The sequence below is a fragment of the Vitis vinifera genome, chromosome 5, assembly GCF_030704535.1.
Source record: "Vitis vinifera cultivar Pinot Noir 40024 chromosome 5, ASM3070453v1".
NCBI classification, from domain to species: Eukaryota; Viridiplantae; Streptophyta; class Magnoliopsida; order Vitales; family Vitaceae; genus Vitis; species Vitis vinifera.
In genome coordinates, this window is record NC_081809.1 from 10,562,501 (window position 1) to 10,587,560 (window position 25,060).

The 25,060-nt window shown below is 37.1% G+C and overlaps 1 protein-coding gene across 4 annotated transcripts in view; it reads left to right on the forward strand.

The window, feature by feature from the left end:
• The window catches only part of LOC100249309 (uncharacterized), a 179,382-nt gene that overhangs the window by 40,629 nt on the left and 113,693 nt on the right, over window positions 1-25,060 (forward strand). For all 4 annotated transcript variants that reach the window (XM_059736947.1, XM_010646909.3, XM_019217522.2 and 1 more), the window contains exons 3-7: window positions 3,569-3,650; window positions 3,864-3,931; window positions 18,014-18,083; window positions 24,077-24,158; window positions 24,418-24,482. In XM_059736947.1, the coding sequence (XP_059592930.1) occupies window positions 3,569-3,650; window positions 3,864-3,931; window positions 18,014-18,083; window positions 24,077-24,158; window positions 24,418-24,482 (367 nt within the window). The remainder of the gene's footprint in view (window positions 1-3,568; window positions 3,651-3,863; window positions 3,932-18,013; window positions 18,084-24,076; window positions 24,159-24,417; window positions 24,483-25,060) is intronic.

Consider the following 25,060-nt stretch of genomic DNA (forward strand, 5'->3'; position numbering starts at 1 on the left):
GTTGGATATCAGGGGGTTGGGATCTAGGAAAAAGAGAAGGGTGGTTAAGGATTTTTTGCGCCTTCAGAATCCGGATGTAGTGATGTTACAGGAAACAAAAAGAGAGGTGTGCGATAGAAGGTTTGTAGGAAGTGTCTGGTCGGTTAGGAATAAGGAGTGGGTTGTTCTCCCGGCGTGCAGAGCTTCAGGAGGGATTTTAATCATTTGGGACTCAAAGAAAATGAGCAGTGAGGATGTGGTAATTGGATCTTTTTCTGTCTCAGTCAAGTTCTTGTTGGATGGATGTGGACCTTTGTGGTTATCCGCTGTTTATGGCCCAAACAGTCCCTTAACTAGGAAGGATTTTTGGGTGGAGCTATCAGACCTTTTTAGCCTTACTTCTCTTTCATGGTGTGTGGGTGGTGACTTCAATGTTATAAGGAGAAGTTCAGAAAAACTGGGAGACTCTAGATTAACTTCTAGCATGAGGGATTTTGATGGCTTTATAAGAGAAAGTGAATTACATGATCCCCCATTACGAAATGCCTCTTTTACTTGGTCAAATATGCAAGAGTCACCTGTATATGGAAGAGGAGCCGCATTCCCTTTTAGATTTCCTGGAGTGGATTGCCTCCAGTTGAGGGGTGGTTTGTTTTTTGGTTTTTTGTTTGTTTTTGGCCTTTGTAGCCTGGTATACGTCCTGTATACGTTGGGGTTTTTTTAGCCTCTTTAATGAATTGTGCTTGCTTATCAAAAAAAAAATATGCAAGAGTCACCGGTGTGTAAGAGATTGGATCAGTTTCTCTATTCAAATGAGTGGGAGCTTTCATTCCCTTAAAGCCTTCAAGAAGTTCTCCCTAAATGGACATCGGATCATTGGCCGATTGTATTGGATACCAATCCTTTCAAGTGGGGTCCAACACCTTTTAGGTTTGAGAATATGTGGTTGCAACATCATAGTTTCAAAGAGTGCTTTAGCAGTTGGTGGAGAGAATTTGAAGGAAATGGTTGGGAAGGTCACAAGTTCATGAGGAAGCTACAATTTGTTAAGGCAAAATTGAAAGATTGGAATAAGAATACTTTTGGAATGCTTAAGGAAAGGAAAAAAACCATCTTGGATGAAATAGCTATCATTGATGCCAATGAACAAGAAGGGGCTCTCTCTTCTGATCTCGCTGTTCAAAGAGCTGTAAGAAAAGGGGAGCTAGAGGAAATAATAATGAGGGAAGAAATTCATTGGAGACAAAAAGCTAAGGTAAAATGGGTTAAAAACGGGGATTGCAACTCAAAGTTGTTTCACAAAGTGGCTCACAGGAGACGAAATAGGAATTTCATCAAATTATTGGAGAATGAAAGTTGTTTGGTGTTGGACAATTCCGAGAGCATCACAGAGGAGATATTACTTTATTTCAAAATGCTATACTCGAGTCCTCCAGGTGAGTCTTGGAGAGTAGAAGGTATTGATTGGTCCCCTATATCAGAAGAGAGTGCCTCTAGGCTGGATTCCCCTTTCTTCGAAGTAGAGATCTATAATGCCATCTTTCAGTTAGATAGGGATAAGGCGCCGGGGCTTGATGGTTTCACCATAGTAGTGTTTCAGGATTGTTGGGATGTGATCAAGGATGACTTAATGAGGGTGTTTGCAGAGTTTCACAACAGCGGGATTATTAATCAAAACACCAATGCATCCTTCATAGTTCTTTTGCCCAAAAAGAGTCAGTCAAAGAAGATTTCGGATTTTAGATCTATCAGCCTGATCACTTGTCTCTATAAGGTAATAGCAAAAGTCTTGTCAGGGCGTCTAAGAGGACCTCTGACATCATCAAGTTCCCTGTTTAGACCTGCTAAAAAATCTATAACTCGATCTTTTTCAAGCATTTGCTGGTATTTCACGCTTTCAGTTGGACATCTCCACTCCACGTCAGAAACCAAATCCAGTTCATGCCAAAGAGTCTTCAGATTGTTGAAGCATTGAGTGACAGCCAAATCTCCTTGTTTCATGTCACAAATTTGGGTTCTAATCTCATAAATCTGAGCAGAATTGCTAAGATTAGAATAGGTTTCTTTACTACCTCCCGAAGTTCCTCTACTGTCTGAAGGTACATGTAAGGCTTTGAAATTTCTGGTTCCATCAAATTGAGAATCCAGGACATGATCATGGAATTTTCTGCATCCCAGTTCTCAAATGAAGCTTCGGTCTCCTTTGGCTAACGAGTTGATCCAGTCAAATACCCTATTTTTCTTTTTCCGCAAATGAAGAATTTGACATCTTGTGACCATTGTAGAAAATTCAAACCATTCAGCTCATGGTTTGTACTTTGCTAATTTGGGTTGAAATCTAAATTGGTATTCCCTTGCTGTGATTGCTCCTGTTGCTGCCCTTGTTGGGATTCCTCCAGCTGTTGTGGCTTCAGATTATCTCCTCTGTTGCCCCACCATGGCCTTTTTTTTACCATGGGTACAAATTACAGAACCTAGCTTTGATACCATGAAATTCTCTGAGAGAATTTTTCTCATTGAATGAAAATGGAAAAGTTACAAGAATAAATAGGGTGAGATCAGAATCTTATCTCCCTTAGAAAATAGGAACAGAAAAACAAACAAGTCCTATCTACAATATTTGAATACTGAATTTGAATTTTAAATAAAAAAAACATAATCTAACAACCTAACCACTTCTTAACTTGTAGGTCCTGGTAAATTTTAGACGAGGATTGAAGCAGATTTTCCTCGTCTTGGAAAATCATCGTCATTCATCAAAGTTCAATTAAATTTGTTTTTGTTCTAACACACACTTGTTTTGATTAATAACCACCTCATTTCCAAAGATATGATTGGAATGGATCATCTGCCTTATGAAACATGGACGGTATGGGGAAAGGAAAGAAAAGTGAAATAAAAATAAATAAATATAAAAGTGAGCTAAAAAGCTTTTACTCCCATATGCCTCCAATTTTTTTCTTCTTTTCGGTAGAGAATGAAGACTTTGAAAATGTATGTGTTCTCTCAAAAATTGTTGTTGTGTTTCATTTTCCTTTATATTTTTACAACAAACTAAACCAGAAAATTTTGAGATTTCTTCCTTTTTTGGCCCCCTTTTACCTAGTATTTTCCATGATTCAAACGAAGTGTAGTAAAATTAGCACACTTGCCATGCATGAAACAGTTGGCTTGCTTATTTTTGTGTGTGGGCTGCACCTGGTTTTCCCCCTCTTTTGCTTTTCTGTTAATTTTTCCTTACCTGATAAAGAAAAAATAATGAATGGAATGGCTCAATGTCTGATTTAAATTAAATTTTGTCCATTAATTTGTCCTAGAAAAAAATGTATCAGGTTTTGTTGCAAAATACCCCCTTTGAGCTGTCTCTTTTGAAGTTATAGAAATAGTATATTTGTCTAAAGATCTTGCCGGGAAATTCTAAAGCTCTTGAAACATTATTTTTTTTATCGGAAATGAAGAGAAAGCTCTTGAAACATTATGTATTTTCATAACTACATCGACAAGAATCATTCAGTTCTTATGGAAGAAAGAGTCTTCTTGGACAATTGGAACTTTCATTTGACATTCTAATTTGATTTTATGTGTGCAGGTCTTTTGTACGTGAGCTATATGATGGGCAGTTGGTGATAAAGTTGAAAAAGGGTCTTGATTTTCCTGCTATGGATCCATGGGTTGGTTGTCTTTTTTGCCACTTTCCGCATCAATGGTGTATTTTGTTTGTTGAACTAGTTATTCTGTTTTCTTTTATCACCTGCTCCTAATTAAATACTATAGTTGCCCTTTTTCCAGAGTTTAATGTTTAGTGTGCTGATAATGGATGCCAATGATTTTTTATTTCAGTCTCTACTATTGCATCTTGTTTCAACTTTTTAACATGCTTTCAGGGAACAAGTGATCCATATGTGGTCATACAATTGGATGGGCAGGTTGTGAAGAGCAACGTCAAATGGGGGTAAGTAACTAACATTCTGATATTTTCCTTGAAAATAGTAAATTCATGTTGACAATAAAAGAGAAGAACATGTGGAAGAATGCAATTATGAAAGTTATGATTTTGTAAGGAGAATTAGGCAATCCTGTGATCAAAGGGATTTGTTGTAATTGAGTTAGGAAAATTCCTAATTTAGGTGCTAGGAATCTTTGTATATACAAGTTCTCTAAAACTTTTTGGAATTGAATCACAGTCAACATCTTGAATTGTTAACTCCATAAACACAATTCCTTCTCTTTGAACAAATAGGGGATAAACAACAACCTCCTTTCACCAATAAGCATGTTATGATTCCGTAGTTCCCAAAATACAAAAGAAAAGCATATCTGAATATGGAGTATCACACTCTCTAAACCAACCCTCCATATTGCTTTTGTGAAACTCAATAACAGTTTATTTATCCAAACTAAATTAGCAAAGAAAAAAATCATGAGAAACTTGCCTTTAATATGGGTTCCAAGTGGGATTGGCGACGGTTTCACCATAAATTTTGACAAAAAACGTGTCGCTCTTATGCGTGCGAAAATATGGCCATGGCTCCCAGAACTACCACACAAACTGCTAGTTCTTTTCAGGAACACCTTTTTGCCACCACCGTCATTCTCAGCGTCTCCCAAAACATTGCATTTCATCAAACTCTCTCCTATCTCAGACATAACACTTTCATTGTTCCAAACCTTCTAGAACCATGACCATAACTCCAAACATAGTCTTGAATCGGTTGCCATTTGTGGCGAAAAGGAACTATACAATGACAGTTTTGCATAGAAGTGTAAGAGTTTGAAGAAGAAGCTATCGCAGCCATGGAGAGGAGAAAATATAGAAAAAGGTTATGTGGGCATTGGAAAAAAGGGGCTTAGGTCATCCTCAAGAGTCAATGAGTATTATGGTTTTAAAGAGAATAACATGCATAATGTCATTTGATATTAATAGGTTATGATAATAGAATAAATTTTGTAACGTTAGATTAGTATTAATAGATTGTAATAAATAAATTGATGAGAGGTATTTTTAGATGACAATTTTGTAGAGAAATCCAACAACTTGAAGAAGAAGTTGTTGCGGCCATGGAGAGGAGAAAAAGATAGAAAAGGGTTATGTGCGCATTGAAAAAGATAGGGCTTAGGCCATCCTCAAGAATTAATGAGTATTATGGGTTTTAAAGAGAAAAACATGTATAATGTTAATTGATATTAATAGGTTATAATAATAGAATAAATTTTGTAATATTGGAATAGATATTAATAGATTATAATAAATAAATTGATGAGGAGTGTTTTTTAAATTAAAAGGCAAGTTGTCAGACATTTTCAGAATGAAAAAAATTGACAAACACCTCACTTTTTATAGCAGTATAGATATGTGAGTCTCTGTACAGGCTAAAGATTAAAGGAAAAGAAGTTTATACCTCTCATTCCTTCCATCTTTGTTCTTCATGATGGTATCAAAGCCTTAGGGTCATAAATTTGGGAAGAAAAAGAATATTTTTTTCGACCTTCATTACCGAGTTGAAGACCAAAGTCGACCTTAAAGTTTAATTCAAACCATTGTAACAAACCTAGATCATGAACTTGGTGGCAATAGCAACCGTCGTCATCACATTGTCATGCCATTGCTACAAGACATTTTTGTCTTTGCCTCTCATCACTGTCACGTCACTGAGATTGCATTGCAACTCCTTTCTTAGCCTTGCCATCAGCCTTGGATCTTTGTCGTCGGCCTTCCCTTTCCCTTAGACTTCCACCCTTACCTTGTCACAAACTCATTGCGAAAGAGAAATCACGTCATTATCGTTGCTGTAAGCAAATATTTTTCCTTTTACAAGTGTTTCTTGTGTTGGGATTGAGTCCCTAAAAGTAAGATATGATGTAACAAAGTTAAACTTAATTGTCTTCTAGCTATCCCTTTGGTGTATTGACATTGATTTGAGTATTTAGCCTATATCTCTTACATTGTATATGACTTGGGTATATTAAGAGTTGCACAGAAGATATAAGTCATGGGTTCCTTGTGAGTAGATAAGTTGTCCATAGTCGGTTCATGAATTTAAGCAATCCAATAGAGATTGTAGTGTACCACCTTTTAATTAGAGAGATGACTTGTCTTGGCTATCGAGATGAGTTTCCCATGGTGAGTGCACTAGTGTATGTGATGCACACTAGATAGGACCTACGGTGAATCATGACACAAAACTATCAATTGTCATAATTCACTAAGCTACTATGCTATATGGACTTTCAATTTTGAGTGGATATCGAGTCTATGCCAAAATCAATAGGAGGTTTTAATTGATGGGTGGGATCTTAAAGTGGTCATATATCCCTATGGATTGGGTTGTTGATAGAGGTTGGTAAGAACAAGTATTCTCAATATAGACTGTTAGATAGTGTACAGTTATTTAGGTTATTTACTTTTCCTTTTCCTTTTCTTTCCTTATTGTATTGTGGGTCCCACTAACATGTATATATATACCCAAGTCCAATGTGTATTATTTATAATTTTTCAATAACAAAAATTAGGGATTCTCCTTTTTCTCTCTTTTCACATGGTATCAGAGCCTAGGGAGAAAAAAACCCTCATTATTTCCGATTTATCTGTGACCGTGTTTCATTCCGGTCACCCTTCCCATCTCATAAAGCTTTCTGATTAATCGTATCACCGTCAGAAAACCCTAGCGCCGGCGACTTTTCCGGTGACCTTTTTCCGGCGAAGTCCTTTTTCGACACCGACCATACCATCAGGTGCGCAAGGAGGAGATCTTCAAGTTTTCTCAAAGCACCGGAGGGAGACTCTCAGCCACGCGCCGGCCACGCGGGTTTCTTCTCCAGCGGCCTGAATCTCACGCGCCGGCGCATGAGGGCACGTGGAGCACTTTCCGGCCATGCACTTCCACCTACAGCCTCGTCTGACGCCGTCTAGCCACCCTCCATCTGTGCTTATGCCATCCGAGCCCTAAAAGTGCATTTTTTGGAGTTTTTTGTCTCCGCCGGCCCTCTAAACAGCCTTTCCGGCAAGCTCCGATGACTTCCTCTCCACCCCGAGCCCTGCACGTATCTTAGGAAGTATTCTTCTACCCTTCCAATAGTGCCACATTTGTTTTTCTTTACTATTTGGTCTCTCACAGCCGCGGATCCTCGGTTTTTCTTCTTTCAGCCGCAATCTGAAGCCGTATTAGGGCTCTCTTCGATCCAAACATATTTCATTCTCCAGATAAGTAGATATGGCTACTAAAAGTTCCACTTTTTCCTCTGTCATATCTGGATCTCCTATGATTACTTTGGAGAAATTGGTTGGCAGTGAAAATTATTTGTACTGGTCTGCCTCTGTGGAGCTTTGGTTTATGGGTCAAGGTTATGAGGATCACCTTGTTACACAGGAGGCGGATATCCTTGAGGTTGATAGAGTACAATGGAGGAAGATAGATGCCAGTTATGTAGTGTGTTATGGCAATCAGATGATCCTAAGATTCTGCTTCATCTTCGGGCCTACAAAACATGCTTTAAATTTTGGAATCAGGCGAAAGGGCTATACACAAATGATATCCAACGTCTTTATAAGGTGGCTTCTTCTATTTTCAATGTCAGACAACAAGACATGGATTTATCTACCATTATTGGCCAGATTGCCTCTCTTAAGGAGGAATTCTTGACCGTGATGTCTCTTACTACTGATGTTGGGGATCAACGAACACAGATTGACAAGTTCTTCATGGTTCTTACGCTTATTGGCCTCCGTCCAGATCTCGAGATCGTCTGCGATCAGATTCTTGGCAGTTCCTCCGTTCCATCCTTGGATGATGTGTTTGCTCGCCTCCTCCGTATCTCCTCCACTCAGACTTTGCCATCTGATAACACTTCAGATTCTTCTGTGTTAATTTCTTAAACTAATTCTCGAGGAGGACGCAGTGGTAACCGAGGTAGAGGCCAACGTCCTCATTGCACCTATTGCAATAAGCTTGGCCACACTCGTGATCGGTGTTATCAGTTACATGGGCGGCCTCCCCGCACTACCCACGTGGCCTAGTCATTTGATCCTCAGTCGCCTCAGCCTCCCAGTTCCTCCACATCTTAGGGTATTTCCCTCACTGACAGTGAGTATGATGACTATCTTCGCTATCAGGCCACCAAGTCAGCTTCTGTTGCTTCTGTTGCCCGGACTGGTAATGCTTCTACTTGTCTTACCCACACATCTTCTCTTGGACCTTGGATTCTAGATTCTGGCGCTTCTGATCACAAATCTGGTAATAAGGATCTTTTCTCTTCTATTACTACTACCTCTGTCTTACCTACTGTTACTTTAGCTAATGGTTCCCAAACTATGGCTAAAGGTTTTGGTTTCGCTCATTCTTTCCCTTCCCTACCTCTCCATTCTGTCCTTTATGCCCCTGAGTGTCCTTTTAATCTTATTTCCATAAGCAAAATAACTCGCACTCTTAACTATTCTATCACTTTCTCTGATAAATTTGTGACCTTGCAAGACCGGAGTACGAGGAAGACGATTGGCATAGGACGTGAGTCTCAAGGCCTCTATCACCTCACCTCGCCTTCAACTCCTGCAGTTTGCATTTCCACTGATGCTCCCCTCCTCATCCACAGTCGCCTGGGCCACCCTAGTCTATCCAAGTTCCAAAAAATGGTCCCTAGTTTTTCATCTTTGTCGTCACTTGCGTGTGAGTCCTGTCAGCTTGGGAAACATACTCGTGTCTCGTTCCCAAAGCGTTTGAATAATCGGGCAAAATTTCCTTTTGAACTTGTCCACACTGATGTTTGGGGTCCTTGTCGGACCGCGTCTACTTTAGGATTTCAGTATTTTGTCACTTTCATTGATGACTATTCTCGATGTGCTTGGTTATTTTTAATGAAAAATCGAGCTGAGTTATTCTCTATTTTCTAGAAATTTTATGCTGAAATTCAAACCCAGTTCAATATTTCTATTCGTGTGTTGCACAGTGACAATGTTAGGGAATATATTTCTGCACCATTTACTTCATTTATGTCCCACCATGGGATCATTCATCAGTCTTCTTGTGCTTATACTCCTCAACAAAATGGGGTAGCTGAACGTAAGAATCGACATCTTGTTGAGACAGCTCGTACTCTCCTTCTCCATAGTCATGTTCCTTTTCGTTTTTGGGAGGACGCTGTTCTTACAACATGTTATTTGATTAATCGTATGCCCTCATCTGTATTACACGATCAGATTCCTCATTCCCTTCTTTTCCCTGACCAACCACTTTATTTCCTTCCTCGTGTTTTGGTTGTACTTGCTTTATTCATATTCTCACTCCTGGACAGGACAAACTTTCTGCCAAAGCCACAAAATGCATCTTCTTGGGATATTCCAGACTTCAAAAGGGTTATCGTTGTTATTCCTCTGAGACTCATCGCTACTTTCTCTCCGCTGATGTCACTTTCTTTGAGGAGTCACCGTTCTTCTCCACCTCTGAGTCTCTTCCTGTTTCTGAAGTCTTACCCCTTCCCATTATCTCCCCACCTGATGTAGTGCCTTCTCGCCCACTTCAGGTTTATCATCGTCGTCATCGTGTTGCTGTTCCTCCTTCTTTGGTCGAGGTACCTGTTGACTCACTTCCTATCCCTTCAGCTTCTCCTGCCCCGGCTCTGCCTTCTTCTGTTAACTTACCCATTGCTCTTCGGAAAGGTAATCGATCTACTCGTAATCCTCATCCCATTTACAATTTTTTGAGTTACCATCGATTATCTTTACCCTATTCTGCATTTGTTTCTGCTATATCTTCTGTTTCTCTTCCCAAGAGCACCCTTAAGGCTCTTTCCCATCCAGGCTGGCGACAGGCAATGGTAGATGAAATGATTGCTTTACACTCCAATGACACTTGGGATCTTGTTGTTTTACCCTCTGGTAAATCTACAGTTGGTTGTCGTTGGGTCTACACAGTTAAGGTTGGCCCTAATGGTCAGGTTGATTGCCTTAAGGCCCACTTAGTTGCTAAAGGCTATACTCCGGTTTATGGTTCTGATTATGGTGACACTTTCTCTTCTGTTGCCAAGATAGCTTCTGTTCGTCTATTGCTCTCCATGGCTACTATGCATTCTTGGCCTCTTTATCAGTTAGATATTAAAAATGTTTTCCTTCATGGGGATCTTGCTCAGGAAGTTTATATGGAGCAACCACCTAGTTTTGTTGCTCAGGGGGAGTCTGGTTTAGTGTGCAGGTTACACCGTTCTCTATATGGCTTGAAACAATCTCCTCAAGCATGGTTTAGCCGTTTTAGTTCTGTTGTTCAGGAGTTTGGCATGTTCCGCAGTACAGCAGACCATTCCGTTTTCTATCATCATAACTCTTCGGGGCAGTGTATTTATCTGGTAGTTTATGTGAACGACATCGTCATTACAGGCAGTGATCAGAATGGTATTCACAAACTAAGGCAACACCTTTTCACCCACTTTCAGACTAAAGACTTGGGGAAACTCAAGTATTTCTTAGGGATTGAGATAGCTCAATCCAGTTCCGATGTGATTCTTTCCCAAAGGAAGTATGCTTTAGACATCTTGGAAGAAACCGGTATGTTAGACTGTAAACCGGTAGACACTCCTATGGATCCAAATGTCAAACTTATACTAGGACAGGGGGAGCCTTTAGGAGATCCTGGGAGATATCGGCGACTTGTAGGTAAACTGAACTACCTCACCATTACTCGTCCAGACATTTCTTTTCCTGTAAGTGTTGTTAGTCAATTCCTACAGTCACCATGTGATATCCATTGGAATGTTGTAATCCGTATTCTTCGATATATCAAAAGCACACCAGGCCAAGGTGTGTTGTACGAGAACAGAGGTCATACCCATGTTGTTGGTTACACAGATGCAGATTGGGCTAGCTCACCCACAGATAGATGTTCCACTTCCAGGTATTGTGTTTTTATCAGAGGTAATCTAATACCCTGGAAGAGTAAGAAACAAGATGTAGTGGTCAGATCTAGTGCTGAAGCCGAGTATCGAGTTATGACTCTAGCAACATGTGAACTCATATGGCTGAAACATCTTCTTCGGGAGTTGAGATTTGGAAAGGATGAACAGATGAAGCTCATCTGTGACAACCAAGCCGCTTTGCATATTGTATCCAATCCAGTCTTCCATGAAAGGACCAAACACATTGAAGTTGACTGTCACTTCATTAGAGAGAAGATCGCATCAGGATGTGTGGTGACTAGTTTTGTCAATTCAAATGATCAACTAGCAGATATTTTTACTAAATCTCTCAGAGGTCCTAGAATTAAATACATTTGTAACAAGCTTGGTGCATATAACATATATGCTCCAGCTTGAGGGGGAGTGTTAGATAGTGTACAGTTATTTAAGTTATTTACTTTTCCTTTTCATTTTCTTTCCTTATTGTATTATAGGTCCCACTAACATGTATATATATACCCAAGTCCAATGTGTATTATTTACAGTTTTTCAATAACAAAAATTAAGGATTCTCCATTTTCTCTCTTTTCACATAGACACCATAATATCTCATGGAATTGAGACAATGTGTTCCCTTGGGTGATTTAAAGGACATATGATCATAAAATTTGTGACACCGTAGTAATTCCTTAAGTGAAATTTGACATATGCTTTTTATGTGATGGAATATGTCATTTGATTATATAATAAGTGAGATTTGTAACTCAATGATTGAAGAAGTAATTTTGATAGGTGATAGCACTACCTTATTAGATTATGGACACCGGTTTATAGGAAGTTTGCATGCAGTGGATAGTAGGTCATGAACTCGAGCTTTGTCTTATTGTTATTTACATAAGGTATTGAAGTATAGTTGATTCTCTTTAATGGAATGTTATTTACTTTAGAATTGAATTAAGAGGGAGTCAATACTCCTATGGTTCTTAGTAGTCCCCTCTTTGAACTCATATACCATGATGACACAATTTACGAGGGTTAGATTGGCTCTAGGTTCACTCTTGTGAGTAAGAGCGTTTTGGTAATTATATAAGGTTGCATAAAGGATAGTGAACAAAGTTTCTGGATTAGGCTAACTGATTAATTAGATGGTTATGTGTGGTTAATCAATTAGGACCCGTTTTGGGCTAAATTAAATGACCCAAGCCTTGTTGGACTCAAGTCACTAAAGCCCCATAAAGAACTCTATAAATACCCCCTGAGAGGTTAGGGTTTCTAACACTTTTGGTGAGAGCTTTCTTCCATCTCCAGAGAGAGAGAGAAAGAGAGAGAGAGTCATAGCTTCCTCCCTTCTAAAACCCACACTTTGGAGTGCTAAGATCGTGGTTCAAGTTATCGAGTGGAAGATTTTAGGTGTACGAGACCTTGAGACATGTTCTTCATTGCTAGGAATTAATCTGGGAACATCCAGATACAAGTATGACTACCATATCTCTAAATCTTTATTCTAATATGGTTTTTATAGCCCTTGACCTTTGATGCTATTGTTACAGCCACTGCTATCCCACATCGATACCTGTGGGAGCTCTAACACGGATCCTTACAAGTAAGTAAGTTCTTTACCTAAGAGCTCTTATATATTTTCCATAAAAAAAAAAAAAAAGAAAAAAAAAAAGAAAATGTTTGAGATATCATAAATTACCGTTGTCATTGCTCAATCTAAAGAAGTGATTACTAGTAATAATACAGGATAATTGTAGAATATTCAAGCGGTACACAGGCTTAATGGGAAGAATTATTTAAAATGGTCACAACTTGGTCGTACCTTTCTGAAGGGAAAGGGAAATTAAGTCATCTCCTAGGAATTGGACCAAGGAGAGGAGATCCTTGGTTTGATGCTTGGGATGAGCAAGACTCTATGATTATGACATGGTTGTGGAACTCAATGACGCTTGAAATTAGTGACATATATATGTTTTTGACAACTATTAAAGACATCCAGTATGGAGTTCACTAAACATACTCAAAGGCATTAGATGTAGCCCAAGTTTACGAAATAAAAGTTAAGATTGGAGTGGCTAAACGGGGAAACAAGAGTGTCACAGAGTATGCCAATATGTTGAAAAATCTATGGCAAAAATTTGATCATTATCGATGTATTGAGACAAAATGCCCTAAAGATGCAACAATCCTGAAGAATTATATCAAAAAGGATCTAGTCTATGATTTCTTAGTTGGTCTCAATGTTGTGTTTAACCAAGTTAGAGTTCAAATATTTAGCAAAGAACTTCCAACTTTGAATGAGACTATCTTTAATATTCAAGCAAAAGAAAGTCGAAGTGTCATGCTTGAACCTTAGAATATGAAAGGCTCGACTATGGTTGCTAACAAAAGTAGTGATCATAAGGCTAGCATTGCTAATAACAAAAGGATTGATTGGTCAAGGGCTTCAAATCGTGATAACAGGGATAAATTATGGTGCACTTACTGCTAGAAGCCTAGACAAACATGGAGAAATACTAGAAACTTCATGGTAAGCCAACCACATCTAGCAAAGAGTGGGGTTACAATGGAGGGTAGCAGAGGGATAATGAACAAGCATACTTATCTTTTGTTCAGCTAGTTGAAGAAAAATTCTTGGAACAAGGTGGAATCAGGAGAAGATTGAAAAACTAAGAGTTTTGTTGGAAACTCTTGAGAAACTTTCAGGACCTGCTCACTAGCACTTTTAGGTAAGTTTCCTATTTCCATTGAATTAAAAGCATCGGATAAAACCTTCTCCAGTTCATAGGTTATAGATTCAGGTGTCACAGATCACATGACTCATTCATTATGCTAATTTAACAATTATAACTCTTGTCTAAGCATTCGAAAAATAGCCACAACAGATTGTTCATTAACCACTGTCATAGGTGTAGGAGATGTTCAAATTAGTCCTAGGCTAACATTTAAAAATGTGCTCCATATTCCAAATTTGTCCACTAATCTTGTTTCTATACAAAAGCTTACATAGGATTTAGGTTGCATTGTGACTTTTTACCCTTCCTAATGTGTATTTAAGGACCAAGACTTGGGGAAGATGATTGGACTTGCTAAGGAAGGGAATGAGCTATACTACCTTGAGACACCAAGCAAGTCATTTGTATCTTTTCTTTTTTATCATGACATATTCAATAAAGAAAAAAATCTAGCTTCATCATCATAGACTAAGACATCCGTCATTTAGAATTCTTTAAGATCATGTTCCCTTCTCTATTTAGGAAATTAGATGTTGAGAGCTTCCATTGTGATGTATGTGAACTTGCTAAACACAGGCGTTCAACCTTCCCCACCAATAATAAAAGAAGCTCAAAGCCTTTTCATCTAATTCATAGTGATATTTGGGGGCCCTTTCCCTATCCTTAATATATTCGGGGCACGTTGGTTTGTGTCTTTCATCGATGATTGTACTAGGATTTCTTGGATTTTCTTACTTAAACACAAACTTGACGTAAGTTTTGTTCTTCCAAATTTCCATAGCATGATAAAAAATTAGTTTGATGTCACTATCAAGAGGTTTTGGTTTGACAATGCCAGAGATTATTTCAATCAAGTTCTAACTCCATACTTTCAACATGAGGGAATAATTCATGAGTAATATGTCAATACCCCACAAAAAAATAGAGTTGCTGAGAGGAAAAATGGCCACCTCCTTGATACAACATAAACTTCTTGTTCCAAAAATATGTGCCTAAATCTTATTGGGGAGGAAGCCATCCTAACCACCACACATCTCATAAACTGATTTCCTTTTAGAGTCTTAGGTTTCAAAAGTCCCATAGAAAGACTCATCATTTTATCCTAATGTGAGAACCACAAACCATCTCATTCCTAAGATATTTGGGTGTCTCATTTGTGCATGTTCATAATCCAAGCAGGGGAAAATTGAACTTAAGAGCAGTTAAATGTATAATTGTGGGATATTCTTCAATTCAAAAGGGATATAAATATTACCATCCACCATCCAAAATTTTTATTATCTTAGCAGATGTTAATTTCCACAAAAGTGAGTCTTATTTTTTCTCTCTTTTATCTTTAGAGGGAGAATTCAATCAAGGAAGACAAGGATCAAGATTCCTATTTCCTTTCTGAATGACCCTCCAAAAGTCTTTGGTCTAGTGTTTGAATCTCAATTTGTATCCTACTCCTTTGAACTGTTTTTCAGTGTATTTTTCTATAGTTTAGCTGTCTTTGGCAGGAGGATTCCTCATCCTTCTTTTGTACTTTTTATCTATCAATAAATCTTTGTGTCGTTTCCAATAAAAAAAAAATCATACTCCTTTGAACTCGAGTCGTCATCGCTTAAGCATGTTCCTGAGAATTGAATGACTGGTAAAATGTACTCAAGGAAGAAAGTTATAGTCCTTAGACTTATGCAAGTCTAAGAATCTGAACTGGCTTTGGGGAATGAGGTAATAGTCTCTCATCCTAAGTCAGAATTTCAGTTTGAAAAACCTATAGATCAAAATCTCCTTATTACCATTAAGAAGGGAACAAAAGAATGCACTAAACGTCCTTTGTATCCACTTTCCCATGTTGTGTCATTCGAAAAGTTGTCTCCATCCTATAAGAGTTCTCTTATAAGTTTGAACAATATTCATATTACTACCACTCTATTTGAGGCTTTATCTAAAGAAAATTGGAGACAAGCCATAAATGCAAAAATGGAGACCTTGGAAAAGAATAAAACTTTGGAGATGGTGGATTTGCTTGTAGGAGAAAATCCAATGGGATGTAAGTGGGTCTATATTGTTAAGTATAGAGCAAATAAGACATTAGAGAGGTACAAGGCAAGATTGGTAGCTAAAGAATACACTCAGATATATGACGTGGACTATCTGGAGACATTTGCTCCGATTTCTAAGATGAACACAGTCATAATTTTATTATCATTGATAGCAAATTATAATTGGAATCTACAATAGTTCAATATAAAAAATGCATTTCTGAATGGAGATCCGGAATGAGAGATTTATATGGAAGCCCTTCTTGGATTTGGTAATGACCTAGCCACTAAAAAGGTGTGCAAACTGAAGAAAGCTCTATATAGGTTGAAACAATCTCCAAGGACGTGGTTTAGAAGGTTTTCAAAATTAATGAAGAACATGAGATACAAACAAAATCAAGAAGATCATACATTGTTTATCGAACATTCAGATTCAGAGGGAGTCATAGCTTTTTTGGTATACGTGGATGACATCATTATGACGGGACTTGATGAGCTAGAGAGACAGACTTTGAGACAATGCTTAACTAAGGAATTTGAGATTAAAGAGTTAGGACGGTTGAAATACCTTATAGGAATTGAGGTTGCATATTCTAAACAAGGAATTATTATTTCCCTGCAGAAATGTGCAGTGGACCTTCTCAAGGAAATGGGGAAGTTGGCATGTAAACCAGCAAACACATCAGTAGATCCTAATTATAAGCTTGGAGAAGCTGAGGAAAATACTGCAATAGATAGAGAGATGCGTCAACATTTAGTAAGAAGACTCATTTATCTTTTTTACACAAGATCAGATATGACATATGTTGCGAGTGTGATCAGCCAATTCATACATAGTTCGACAGAGGTTTTGCAAGTTGCTAATTGAGTACTACAGTACCTTAAGAGGTCTCTAGGTAACATCCTCTTTAAAAGATGCTCGAGACTAATACTTGAAGCATACAAAGATGTAGATTATGTTGGATCTGTAGTTGATAGAAGATCAATTATTGGGTATTGCACCTTTCTTGGTGGGAATTTGGTGGCATGGAGAAGTAAGAAATAGAGTTTGGTGGCAAGGTCTAATGCAGAAACAGAATTTCGCGCAATGGCCTAATGAATTTGTGAACTACTATGGTTGAAGATCATTTTAGAAGATTTGAAGATTAAATAGGATGAGCTAATGAGACTTTGTTATGATAATAAATCTGCAATCAGTATTGTACATAATCCAATGCAATATGATCGAATGAAACACATAGAAATAGACAGACATTTTATTAAGAAGAAACTAGATAGTGGATTGATTTGTACTCGTTATGCATCTACTAATTGCCAACTTGCAGATATACTCACAAAATGTTTAAACAGTACAAATTTGTAAACAAGTGTGTCTAAGTTGGGAATGGAAAACATCGATTCACCAGCTTGAGGGGGAGTGTGCAATCATGAAATTAGGAAAGTTGTGATTTTGTAGGGAGAATTACGCAATCCCGTGATCAAAGGGGAGTTGTTGTAATTGAGTTAGGAAAGTTTTTAATTGAGGTGTTAGGAATTTTTGTTTATATATGCGAGTCTTTGTACAGGCTAAAGATTAAAGAAAAAGAATTTATACCTCTAATTCCTTCCATCTCTCTTCTTCTACATAGCTGGTTTTTGTTGTTCTCACCAAAATTTTGCTAAAAAGATCCCTAATGATTGGTGAGGAATTCTATAAAAAAGGCAGGCTGTTTTTCTTGATAGTGCTTTTGTACCTGGAGATTGATGAAATAAGTGGGAGGGTAGGGGAATAGATGCTATTTTCTTTATTCACCATCTCTCTTATTTTTTCATTGTGGAAACCCTAGATTAAATTAATCTTTTGAGATATCATTTAGAGATCTCATGTAGTGTTATTTTTTCAGTAACCTTGTCCTCCTCTGGTTACACTGAAGGAGCAGAAGAAACGTTTATGTTTACATAATTGCTATATCTTTATGTTACTTGCTTGAATAGTGGGACTTTCCTCTTTGAATTTTACTGGGGATACTAATACATGTTTGCAAAATTGACTTCATGGAATTGGAAAGTTGTTACAAATTGTCAAATACAACAACCAAGCAGCAAATATATTCTGCCTGTAAGACAAGTCAATAAAGGACATTATTTTAATTAGGAGTTGCTTTTATAGATATGTGTAATGCAATTATGTGACATCATGGATTACATAAACCAGATGAATTTCCTATATCAGCATGAAGGATATCGCATCCTTCTTTGGATTCAATTAATGATTTTTATGGAAAAATGATATGAACCACATGGAATTATCACAAAATTGTACATGTAGCAAATACATAGACGTTTACTCTAGATCATCTTATGTTTTAATGAAACTTAAGTTGAAATGTCTGAATGGGTAATATATTGATGCAGGACAAAAGAGCCAACCTGGAATGAGGAGTTCTCTTTAAATATCAAGCTACCCCCAACCAAAAACCTTCAGGTTAATATACATTCTCTTGGCAAATCTCCAATTTATTTTTTCATGTTGGATGCTCTAATCTCCTCCTCAATTAGCTATTGCTTCTCTCCTTGTTGACATAAATGAAATAGGAAAAAAAGAAGTTGATAAACATATGAAGAAGGCATCCTTACAAAAAGCTTCTTATGAGTAAAGCCATTGAAGCCTATTAAGTCACCAATTTTCCTAGAAGCTTAAGCTATTAGGTAGTGGATCAAAAATACATATCAAGCTCGTTTAGGCTTTAATTAGTCCTAATGCCATGCTTTACTGACAACTTTCTGTAGGCTTGCATGTGGTCTCAATAAATTGAGAGAAATAAACATGCATTGCAGTTTGACATGGTTTTCCACTAATTCTTGATGTAACTTTGTGTTAGCGTACTTACTGTTTTTTATTGTTTAGACAGGTGAGAGAATAAAGGGTGCTTCCTATTTTTTAGGGAGTTAGTATCTATTCCTATCTATCAAGTTAGTAGAATTAAAAGGGCAGATCATTGCAAATTGTTGGTTTTAATGGTTTTGATGAATAAAATGCAGTGCTTGAGATTGTTTCTCTCCTTTTATTAGTTTTTTTTTTTTTCATGGTATCAGAGATAATATTAAGTTGAGAGAGACAATGGTCAAAACCACCATGATAGGAAGAAGAAGAGTTGATGGTTCTAATGTTACTTCTAGCACTGCTCAACCAATTTCTACAATTGTTCCCACTGCAATTTCTGAAAATTCAAACCATACTTATTTTTGAACTGGTCCCACTTGGTGTTGATGGTGGTTTGAGGCAAGGGAAAACTAGGCTATTTGGATGGCACAATTAAAAAACCAAGCAAGGATGATCCTTCCTATCCGAGTTGGGAGGCTCAAAATTCAATGGTCATAGCTTGGTTAATTCATTCCATGGAAGACAACATTGCTGATACGTATATCCTCTTTCCCATGGCTAAAAGGATTTGGAATGTGGTGACATTAGCTTACTCAAACCTTGAGAATTCATCTCAGATGTTTGAGCTCCGCAATAAAGCTAGAAATCTGTGGCAATGAGAGCATGATTTGACTCAATACTACAGTGATTTGACCAAACTTTGGCAGGAATTGGGTCTTTTCAACTCGCCAGTGTGGAAAGACCCAAATGATGTTGTACTATATTGGAAGATGGTGGAGAGTGATCGAATATATGATTTTCTTGCTGGCCTCAATAAAAAGTTGGAAGATGTTAGAGGAAGACTGTAGGGGATCAAACCGTTGCCTCAAATTGAAGAGATTTTTGCTGAAGTAAGATGTGAGGAGTGTCGCCGACGTGTTATGCTAGGAGGCTCAACAATTTCGACCATTGAAACCTCAGCATTGGCTGCTTGTGGTTTAGATAACTGTGCTGAGTCTAGAGGGAATAAAAAATGGTGTGACCATTGTCAGAAACCAAACCACACCAAAAATACCTGCTGGAAATTGCATGGAAAACCCGCTAACTGGACTCCAAGCTGATCTCGTGGACGTGATGGTAAAGGATTTCAGGTGACGGCTGAATCTGAGACAAGCTACCTCTGAAACATCCACTGTTTTCTTTGAAAAGCAATTGGAGCAAATTCGGAAGATGTTATCCGCTTCATTGTCGTCCTCAACATCACTTATGGAAAAAAATTGTACCATTATGACTACATATGGCAGTCTTACAGAAAAAGGTGAGCCATGGATCATTGATTCCGGGGCAATGGACCATATGACTAGATGTGAAAAAATGTTCACGGCATATGCACTGAGTCCTGGTAATCATCGAGTAAAAATTGCGGATGGTTCTTTTTCAGTTATTGCTAGTGTTGGAACTATTAAAATCAGTTCTAATATTAGCCTTCAGGCAGTTCATGTGCCTAATTTGTCGTGCAATCTTTTGTCAATTAGCGAAATTATGAAGGATTTGAATTGTGTAGTAAATTTCTCTCCTTCAGTTTGTGTTTTCCAGGACCAGATTTCAGGGAAGAGGATTGGCAGTGCTAGGGAGTTTGATGGTCTTTACTATTTTGAGAGTGCATCTTCTATGGGTGGTCATGTTCAATTGACTGTAGGAAATTCTTCTCTTTCTAGATCTCAACAAATAATGTTATTACATTGTCGGCTAGGACATCCAAATTTTGTTTATTTGAAATATTTGTTTCCTTCATTGTTTCAAAAACATGATTCGTTTCAATGTGAAGTGTGTCGGTTAGCTAAGCATAAATGTGTTTTCTTTCCTCCCCAACCATATCATGCTTCAAAACCTTTCATGTTGATTCACAGTAATATTTGGGGACCTTCATGCATTTTAAGTCTTACCAATAAAAGATGGTTTGTTACTTTCACAGATGATCACACACGTGTTTGTTAGGTGTATCTTTTAAAGGAAAAATCTGAAGCTGGGATTGTTTTTCAAAATTTTCATTCAATGATGAAAACCCAATACAATAAAAGTATTAAAATGCTTTGTACCGACAATGGTACAGAATGTTTTAGTTCTATCCTTGGGGATTTTCTCATAAAACATGGAATTATACATCACAGCTCTTGTGTTAGCACACCACAGAAAAACGGTATTTCTGAAAGAAAAAACCGCCATCTTTTAGAGGTTGCTCGTTCTTTACTATTCATGTCCAATGTTCTAACACACTTTTGGGGGGATGTTGTGTTAACTGCATGTTATTTAAAAAATTGGATGCCATCTCGTGTTCTAAAGTTCCAAACACCATTAAATCGTCTTTCTGAGTCATACCTAGATTCATGGTATTTTTCAAACTTGGACTTTAAAATTTTTAGTTGTACTTCTTTTGTCCATAATCTCGATCCAAACTTAAGCAAACTTGATCCTCGTTCTTAGAAGTGTATTTTTCTCGGGTATTCAACTACACAAAGAGGTTATTGGTGATATTCACCAGAAAAAAGAAAGTATTTTGTGTCTAGGGATGTTACATTTTTTTTAGAACCAACCATTTTTTACCAAAAATCATCTTCAAGGGGAGAATATACATGCAGATATTTTTTGGGATTCTTTGAATTTGTCTTCTAGTGTTGATTCAAATTCAAACTTGGGTTATGGGAGCATTTTTTGGAATTTTCTCCTGATTTTCATCCAACAAATTCTGTCAATTCAGAGTCAGTTTCTCCAATTCAAATCTGTCCAGATTTGTCAACTAAAAATCCAGCCACAACTCAGCCAACTCAAATTTAAAATTCAACTGATTGCTGTCCAGGTTCATCCGCTAAAAATCTGATCACAAATCTGCCAATTCAAATTCAAAATTCACCTGAATTTTTTCTTGGAGAAACTCCAAATTCAAATTCAAATCTACCAATCAGTCCATTAATTCAAATTTCAAATCGGACGCCTACAATCAAGGAGCTTTAATCTACAGGGGGAGGACAACTACAGCCAATTAAGATAACCTACTCACAAAAGAAACATTCGAAAAATATGGAAATACCAAATGCTTCACACAGCCAAGAATCCAAACCCGGAATCAGGTATGGAAACAAACCAGTCTGACCAAAACATTCCAATTGCAGTGAGAAAAGGAGTCATGTCTTGTTACTTATGAACATTTGTGCAACTCTGTTCAAGCTCTAGTTTCCAACTTGGCTGTTGTGAAAATTCCAAATAATATTCAAGAGGCATGGGAGAATCCAGATTGGAGAAAAGCAATCAGAGATGAGATGCATGCTCTTGAAAAAATTGGTACGTGGGAGGTTGTGCCAAAACCAAAAGAAAAGGTGCCAGTGGGATGTAAATGGGTGTTCACTATCAAGTATAAAGGTGATGGATCAATTGAGTGGTACAAGGCTCGGTTGGTCGCAAAAGGATGCACCCAAACGTATGACATTGACTATCAAGAGACATTTGCACCGGTGGCAAAGATGAATACTGTACATGTTTTATTGTCATTAGCTACAAACTTGGAATGGCCTCTACAGCAACTTGATGTAAAAAAACACCTTCTTAAATGGAGACTTAGAAGAAGAAGTCTACATGGAGTTGCCTCCTGGATTTGATGAAGAAAGGACAAATGGTAAAGTATGCAGATTAAAGATGGCTTTATATGGTTTGAAGCAATCACCAAGAGTGTGGTTTGGTCGCTTTGCCAAAGCAATTCGGAGACAGGATTACAAGCAAGCTCAAACAGATCATACCCTGTTTTATAGACGTAAGAATGGCAAAATTACTATTCTTATAGTCTATGTTGATGATATAATATTAACCGGGGATGATGTGATTGACATGGAAAGGCTGAAACAAAAACTTGCAACTGAGTTTGAGATGAAGGATTTAGGAAGCCTAAGATACTTTCTAGGTATGGAGGTTGCAAGAAACAAGATTGGAATCTCTGTATCACAAAGAAAGTACGTGTTAGATCTTTTAGGAGAAACTGGTTTGGTGGGGTGCAAACCAGTAGAAACACCGGTTGATTCAAATGTGAAGATTGACACACAAAAGGTTAATAATCCAGTAGATAGTGGGAGATATCAACATCTGGTGGGAAAACTTATTTATCTATCTTACACCAGGCCTGACATTGCCTTTGCAGTAAGTTGGGTTAGTCAAATCATGCATGCTCCAGCTGAGGAACACATGGTGGCAGTTTATAGGATTTTAAAATACTTGAAAGGAACACTTGGCCGAGGTCTTTTCTTTGGGAAAAATGGTGAAGGAAGCATAGAAGCTTATATAGATGTTGACTGGGCAGGAGCTATTGATGATAGGAAGTCTACTTCCGGATATTGTACTTTTGTTTGGGGAAATTTGGTAACATGGAGAAGCAAGAAGCAAAGGGTTTTAGCTAGAAGTATTGCCAAAGTGGAATTGAGATCAGTAGCTCATGGGATTTGTGAAGTGTTGTGGCTACAAATTTTTTTAGAAGAGTTGGATGTAATGGTGAAGCTGCCTTTAAGAATTTACTGTGATAATAAGGCTGCCATCAATATCTCACACAATCAGTTCATCATAATAGGACGAAGCATGTTGAAGTTGATAGGCATTTCATCAAGTAAAAAAATGAGGATGGTACTATTTGCATGACTATGTACCTACTACAAAACAAGCTGCAGATGTTCTCACTAAAGGACTTCCAAGGCCATTGTTTGAGAAGTTAATACACAAGTTGGGCATGTTTAATTTGTACAGTCCAGCTTGAGGGGGAGTGCTAGCGTACTTACTATTTTTTATTGTTAGACAGGTGAGAGAATAAAGGGTGCTTCCTATTTTTTAGGAAGTTAGTTTCTATTCCTATTTTCCAAGTTAGTAGAATTAAAAGGGCAGATCATTGCAGATTGTTGGTTTTAATGGTTTTGATGAATAAAATGCAGTGCTTGAGATTGTTTCTCTCCTTTTATTAGTTTTTTTTTTCTTCACTTTGACATGATTTTTATTTTATTTTATTTTATTTTATTTTATTTATAGGAGAATCAGCAGCAAGCTGGTTAACAAAAGTAAACTGTGGTAGTTGAGAGAATAAGAAGATGCAGAACCTTAGAATGGCTCTGATACCATGAGGAAATTATGAAATATTTCCATTGATTTTTGAATGTTGATGATTACACATTTATGTAGTTACAAAATCTAATCTAAACTGAGAAAGAAAATAAGGTATAGCTGTACAATTGGATTCTGCCTAAGAAAAGAAAAGTCAACAGCCTAATTATATTGATAAGTTTGGGGAAAGGAAAAAGGAAAGGGGGAAAAAAGGGAAAAGGGAATATTCAGTGATTAGAAGACTGATTCATTCAAATTTGATCCTTGACTTATTCAACACCAGCCTATTGCTTTTATGGTTATATGTTGGCATTTTCTATTATCTTAGCTTTGTTAAATACCTTTGCATTGCTCTGTTTGAATTGTGCGAATAAATGACCTTAAAGTTTTCACTTATAATTAAGTAAAAGAATATGTTTATAATGAAAATTCTTTTGAAGTTGCTTCAGTGCTCTTATTTTCTAATATGCAGTATTGAACTTTAGGTTGCAGCTTGGGATGCCAACCTTGTAACTCCACATAAACGCATGGGGAATGCAGCCATCAGTCTGGAATGCCTCTGTGATGGTGAGAATCCACTGAATCATATCCATGGTCATAAATGTTTATGAAACTGATGAATGACAAATCACATCTTTAGTAGTTAAGTTCAATAGTTTAGGTTTTAGCTGGAGTGTGGTTGGATAGATATAGAAATGTTTGTTGATAAACTAATGATTGCATGATAAGTTATGCATTTGATAATGTGGATCAGTGTAATTACAAATACAGAGGCTTCAAAATTTTTGTTTTAGAATGATGAAATCACAAACCTGTGTTTTTCTAGGAAATTTGCATGAGGTGCTGTTGGAATTGGAAGGAATGGGGGGTGGGGGGAAAATACAGCTGGAGGTAAGTTTTCTTGAAAGAAGAAAAAAAAACCCTTACCATGAGTAAAAATTCAGGGGATAAAAAATTTGTTATTTATTTTTAAATTTTGAGAATTTTATCTTATTTTAGTTTGGTTTTTTTATAAACCAATTATTCAGAGATAGTAAAATTTATATTAAAGACAATAACTAAGAGAAGTTCTATTGAATTGTGTATATCATGGTTCAATCATGAAAATCATCCTTTTTATCAGATTTCATTGGCTGTGGAAAGATGGAATTAGAATTCAGAATAATTCATTTCTTATTGATTTAACTGAATTATAATCTATTTATACAATTTCTACAATCAAGAAAAAAAAGGGAATAGGCTATCTAAGGAAATATTTTCTACAATTACTCTTAACTTTCTTATGTTACCATACATATACAAATTTGATTCGACTTTTTATTCAAATCCCATGATTTCAGTCCATAATCAAATCAGAAAATTACAACACTTCCCCTCAAGCTGGTGCATGGATATTTTACTATAAATATATAGATCTGATTTGACTTTCTATTCAAATCCCATGATTTCAGTCCATAATCAAATGAGAA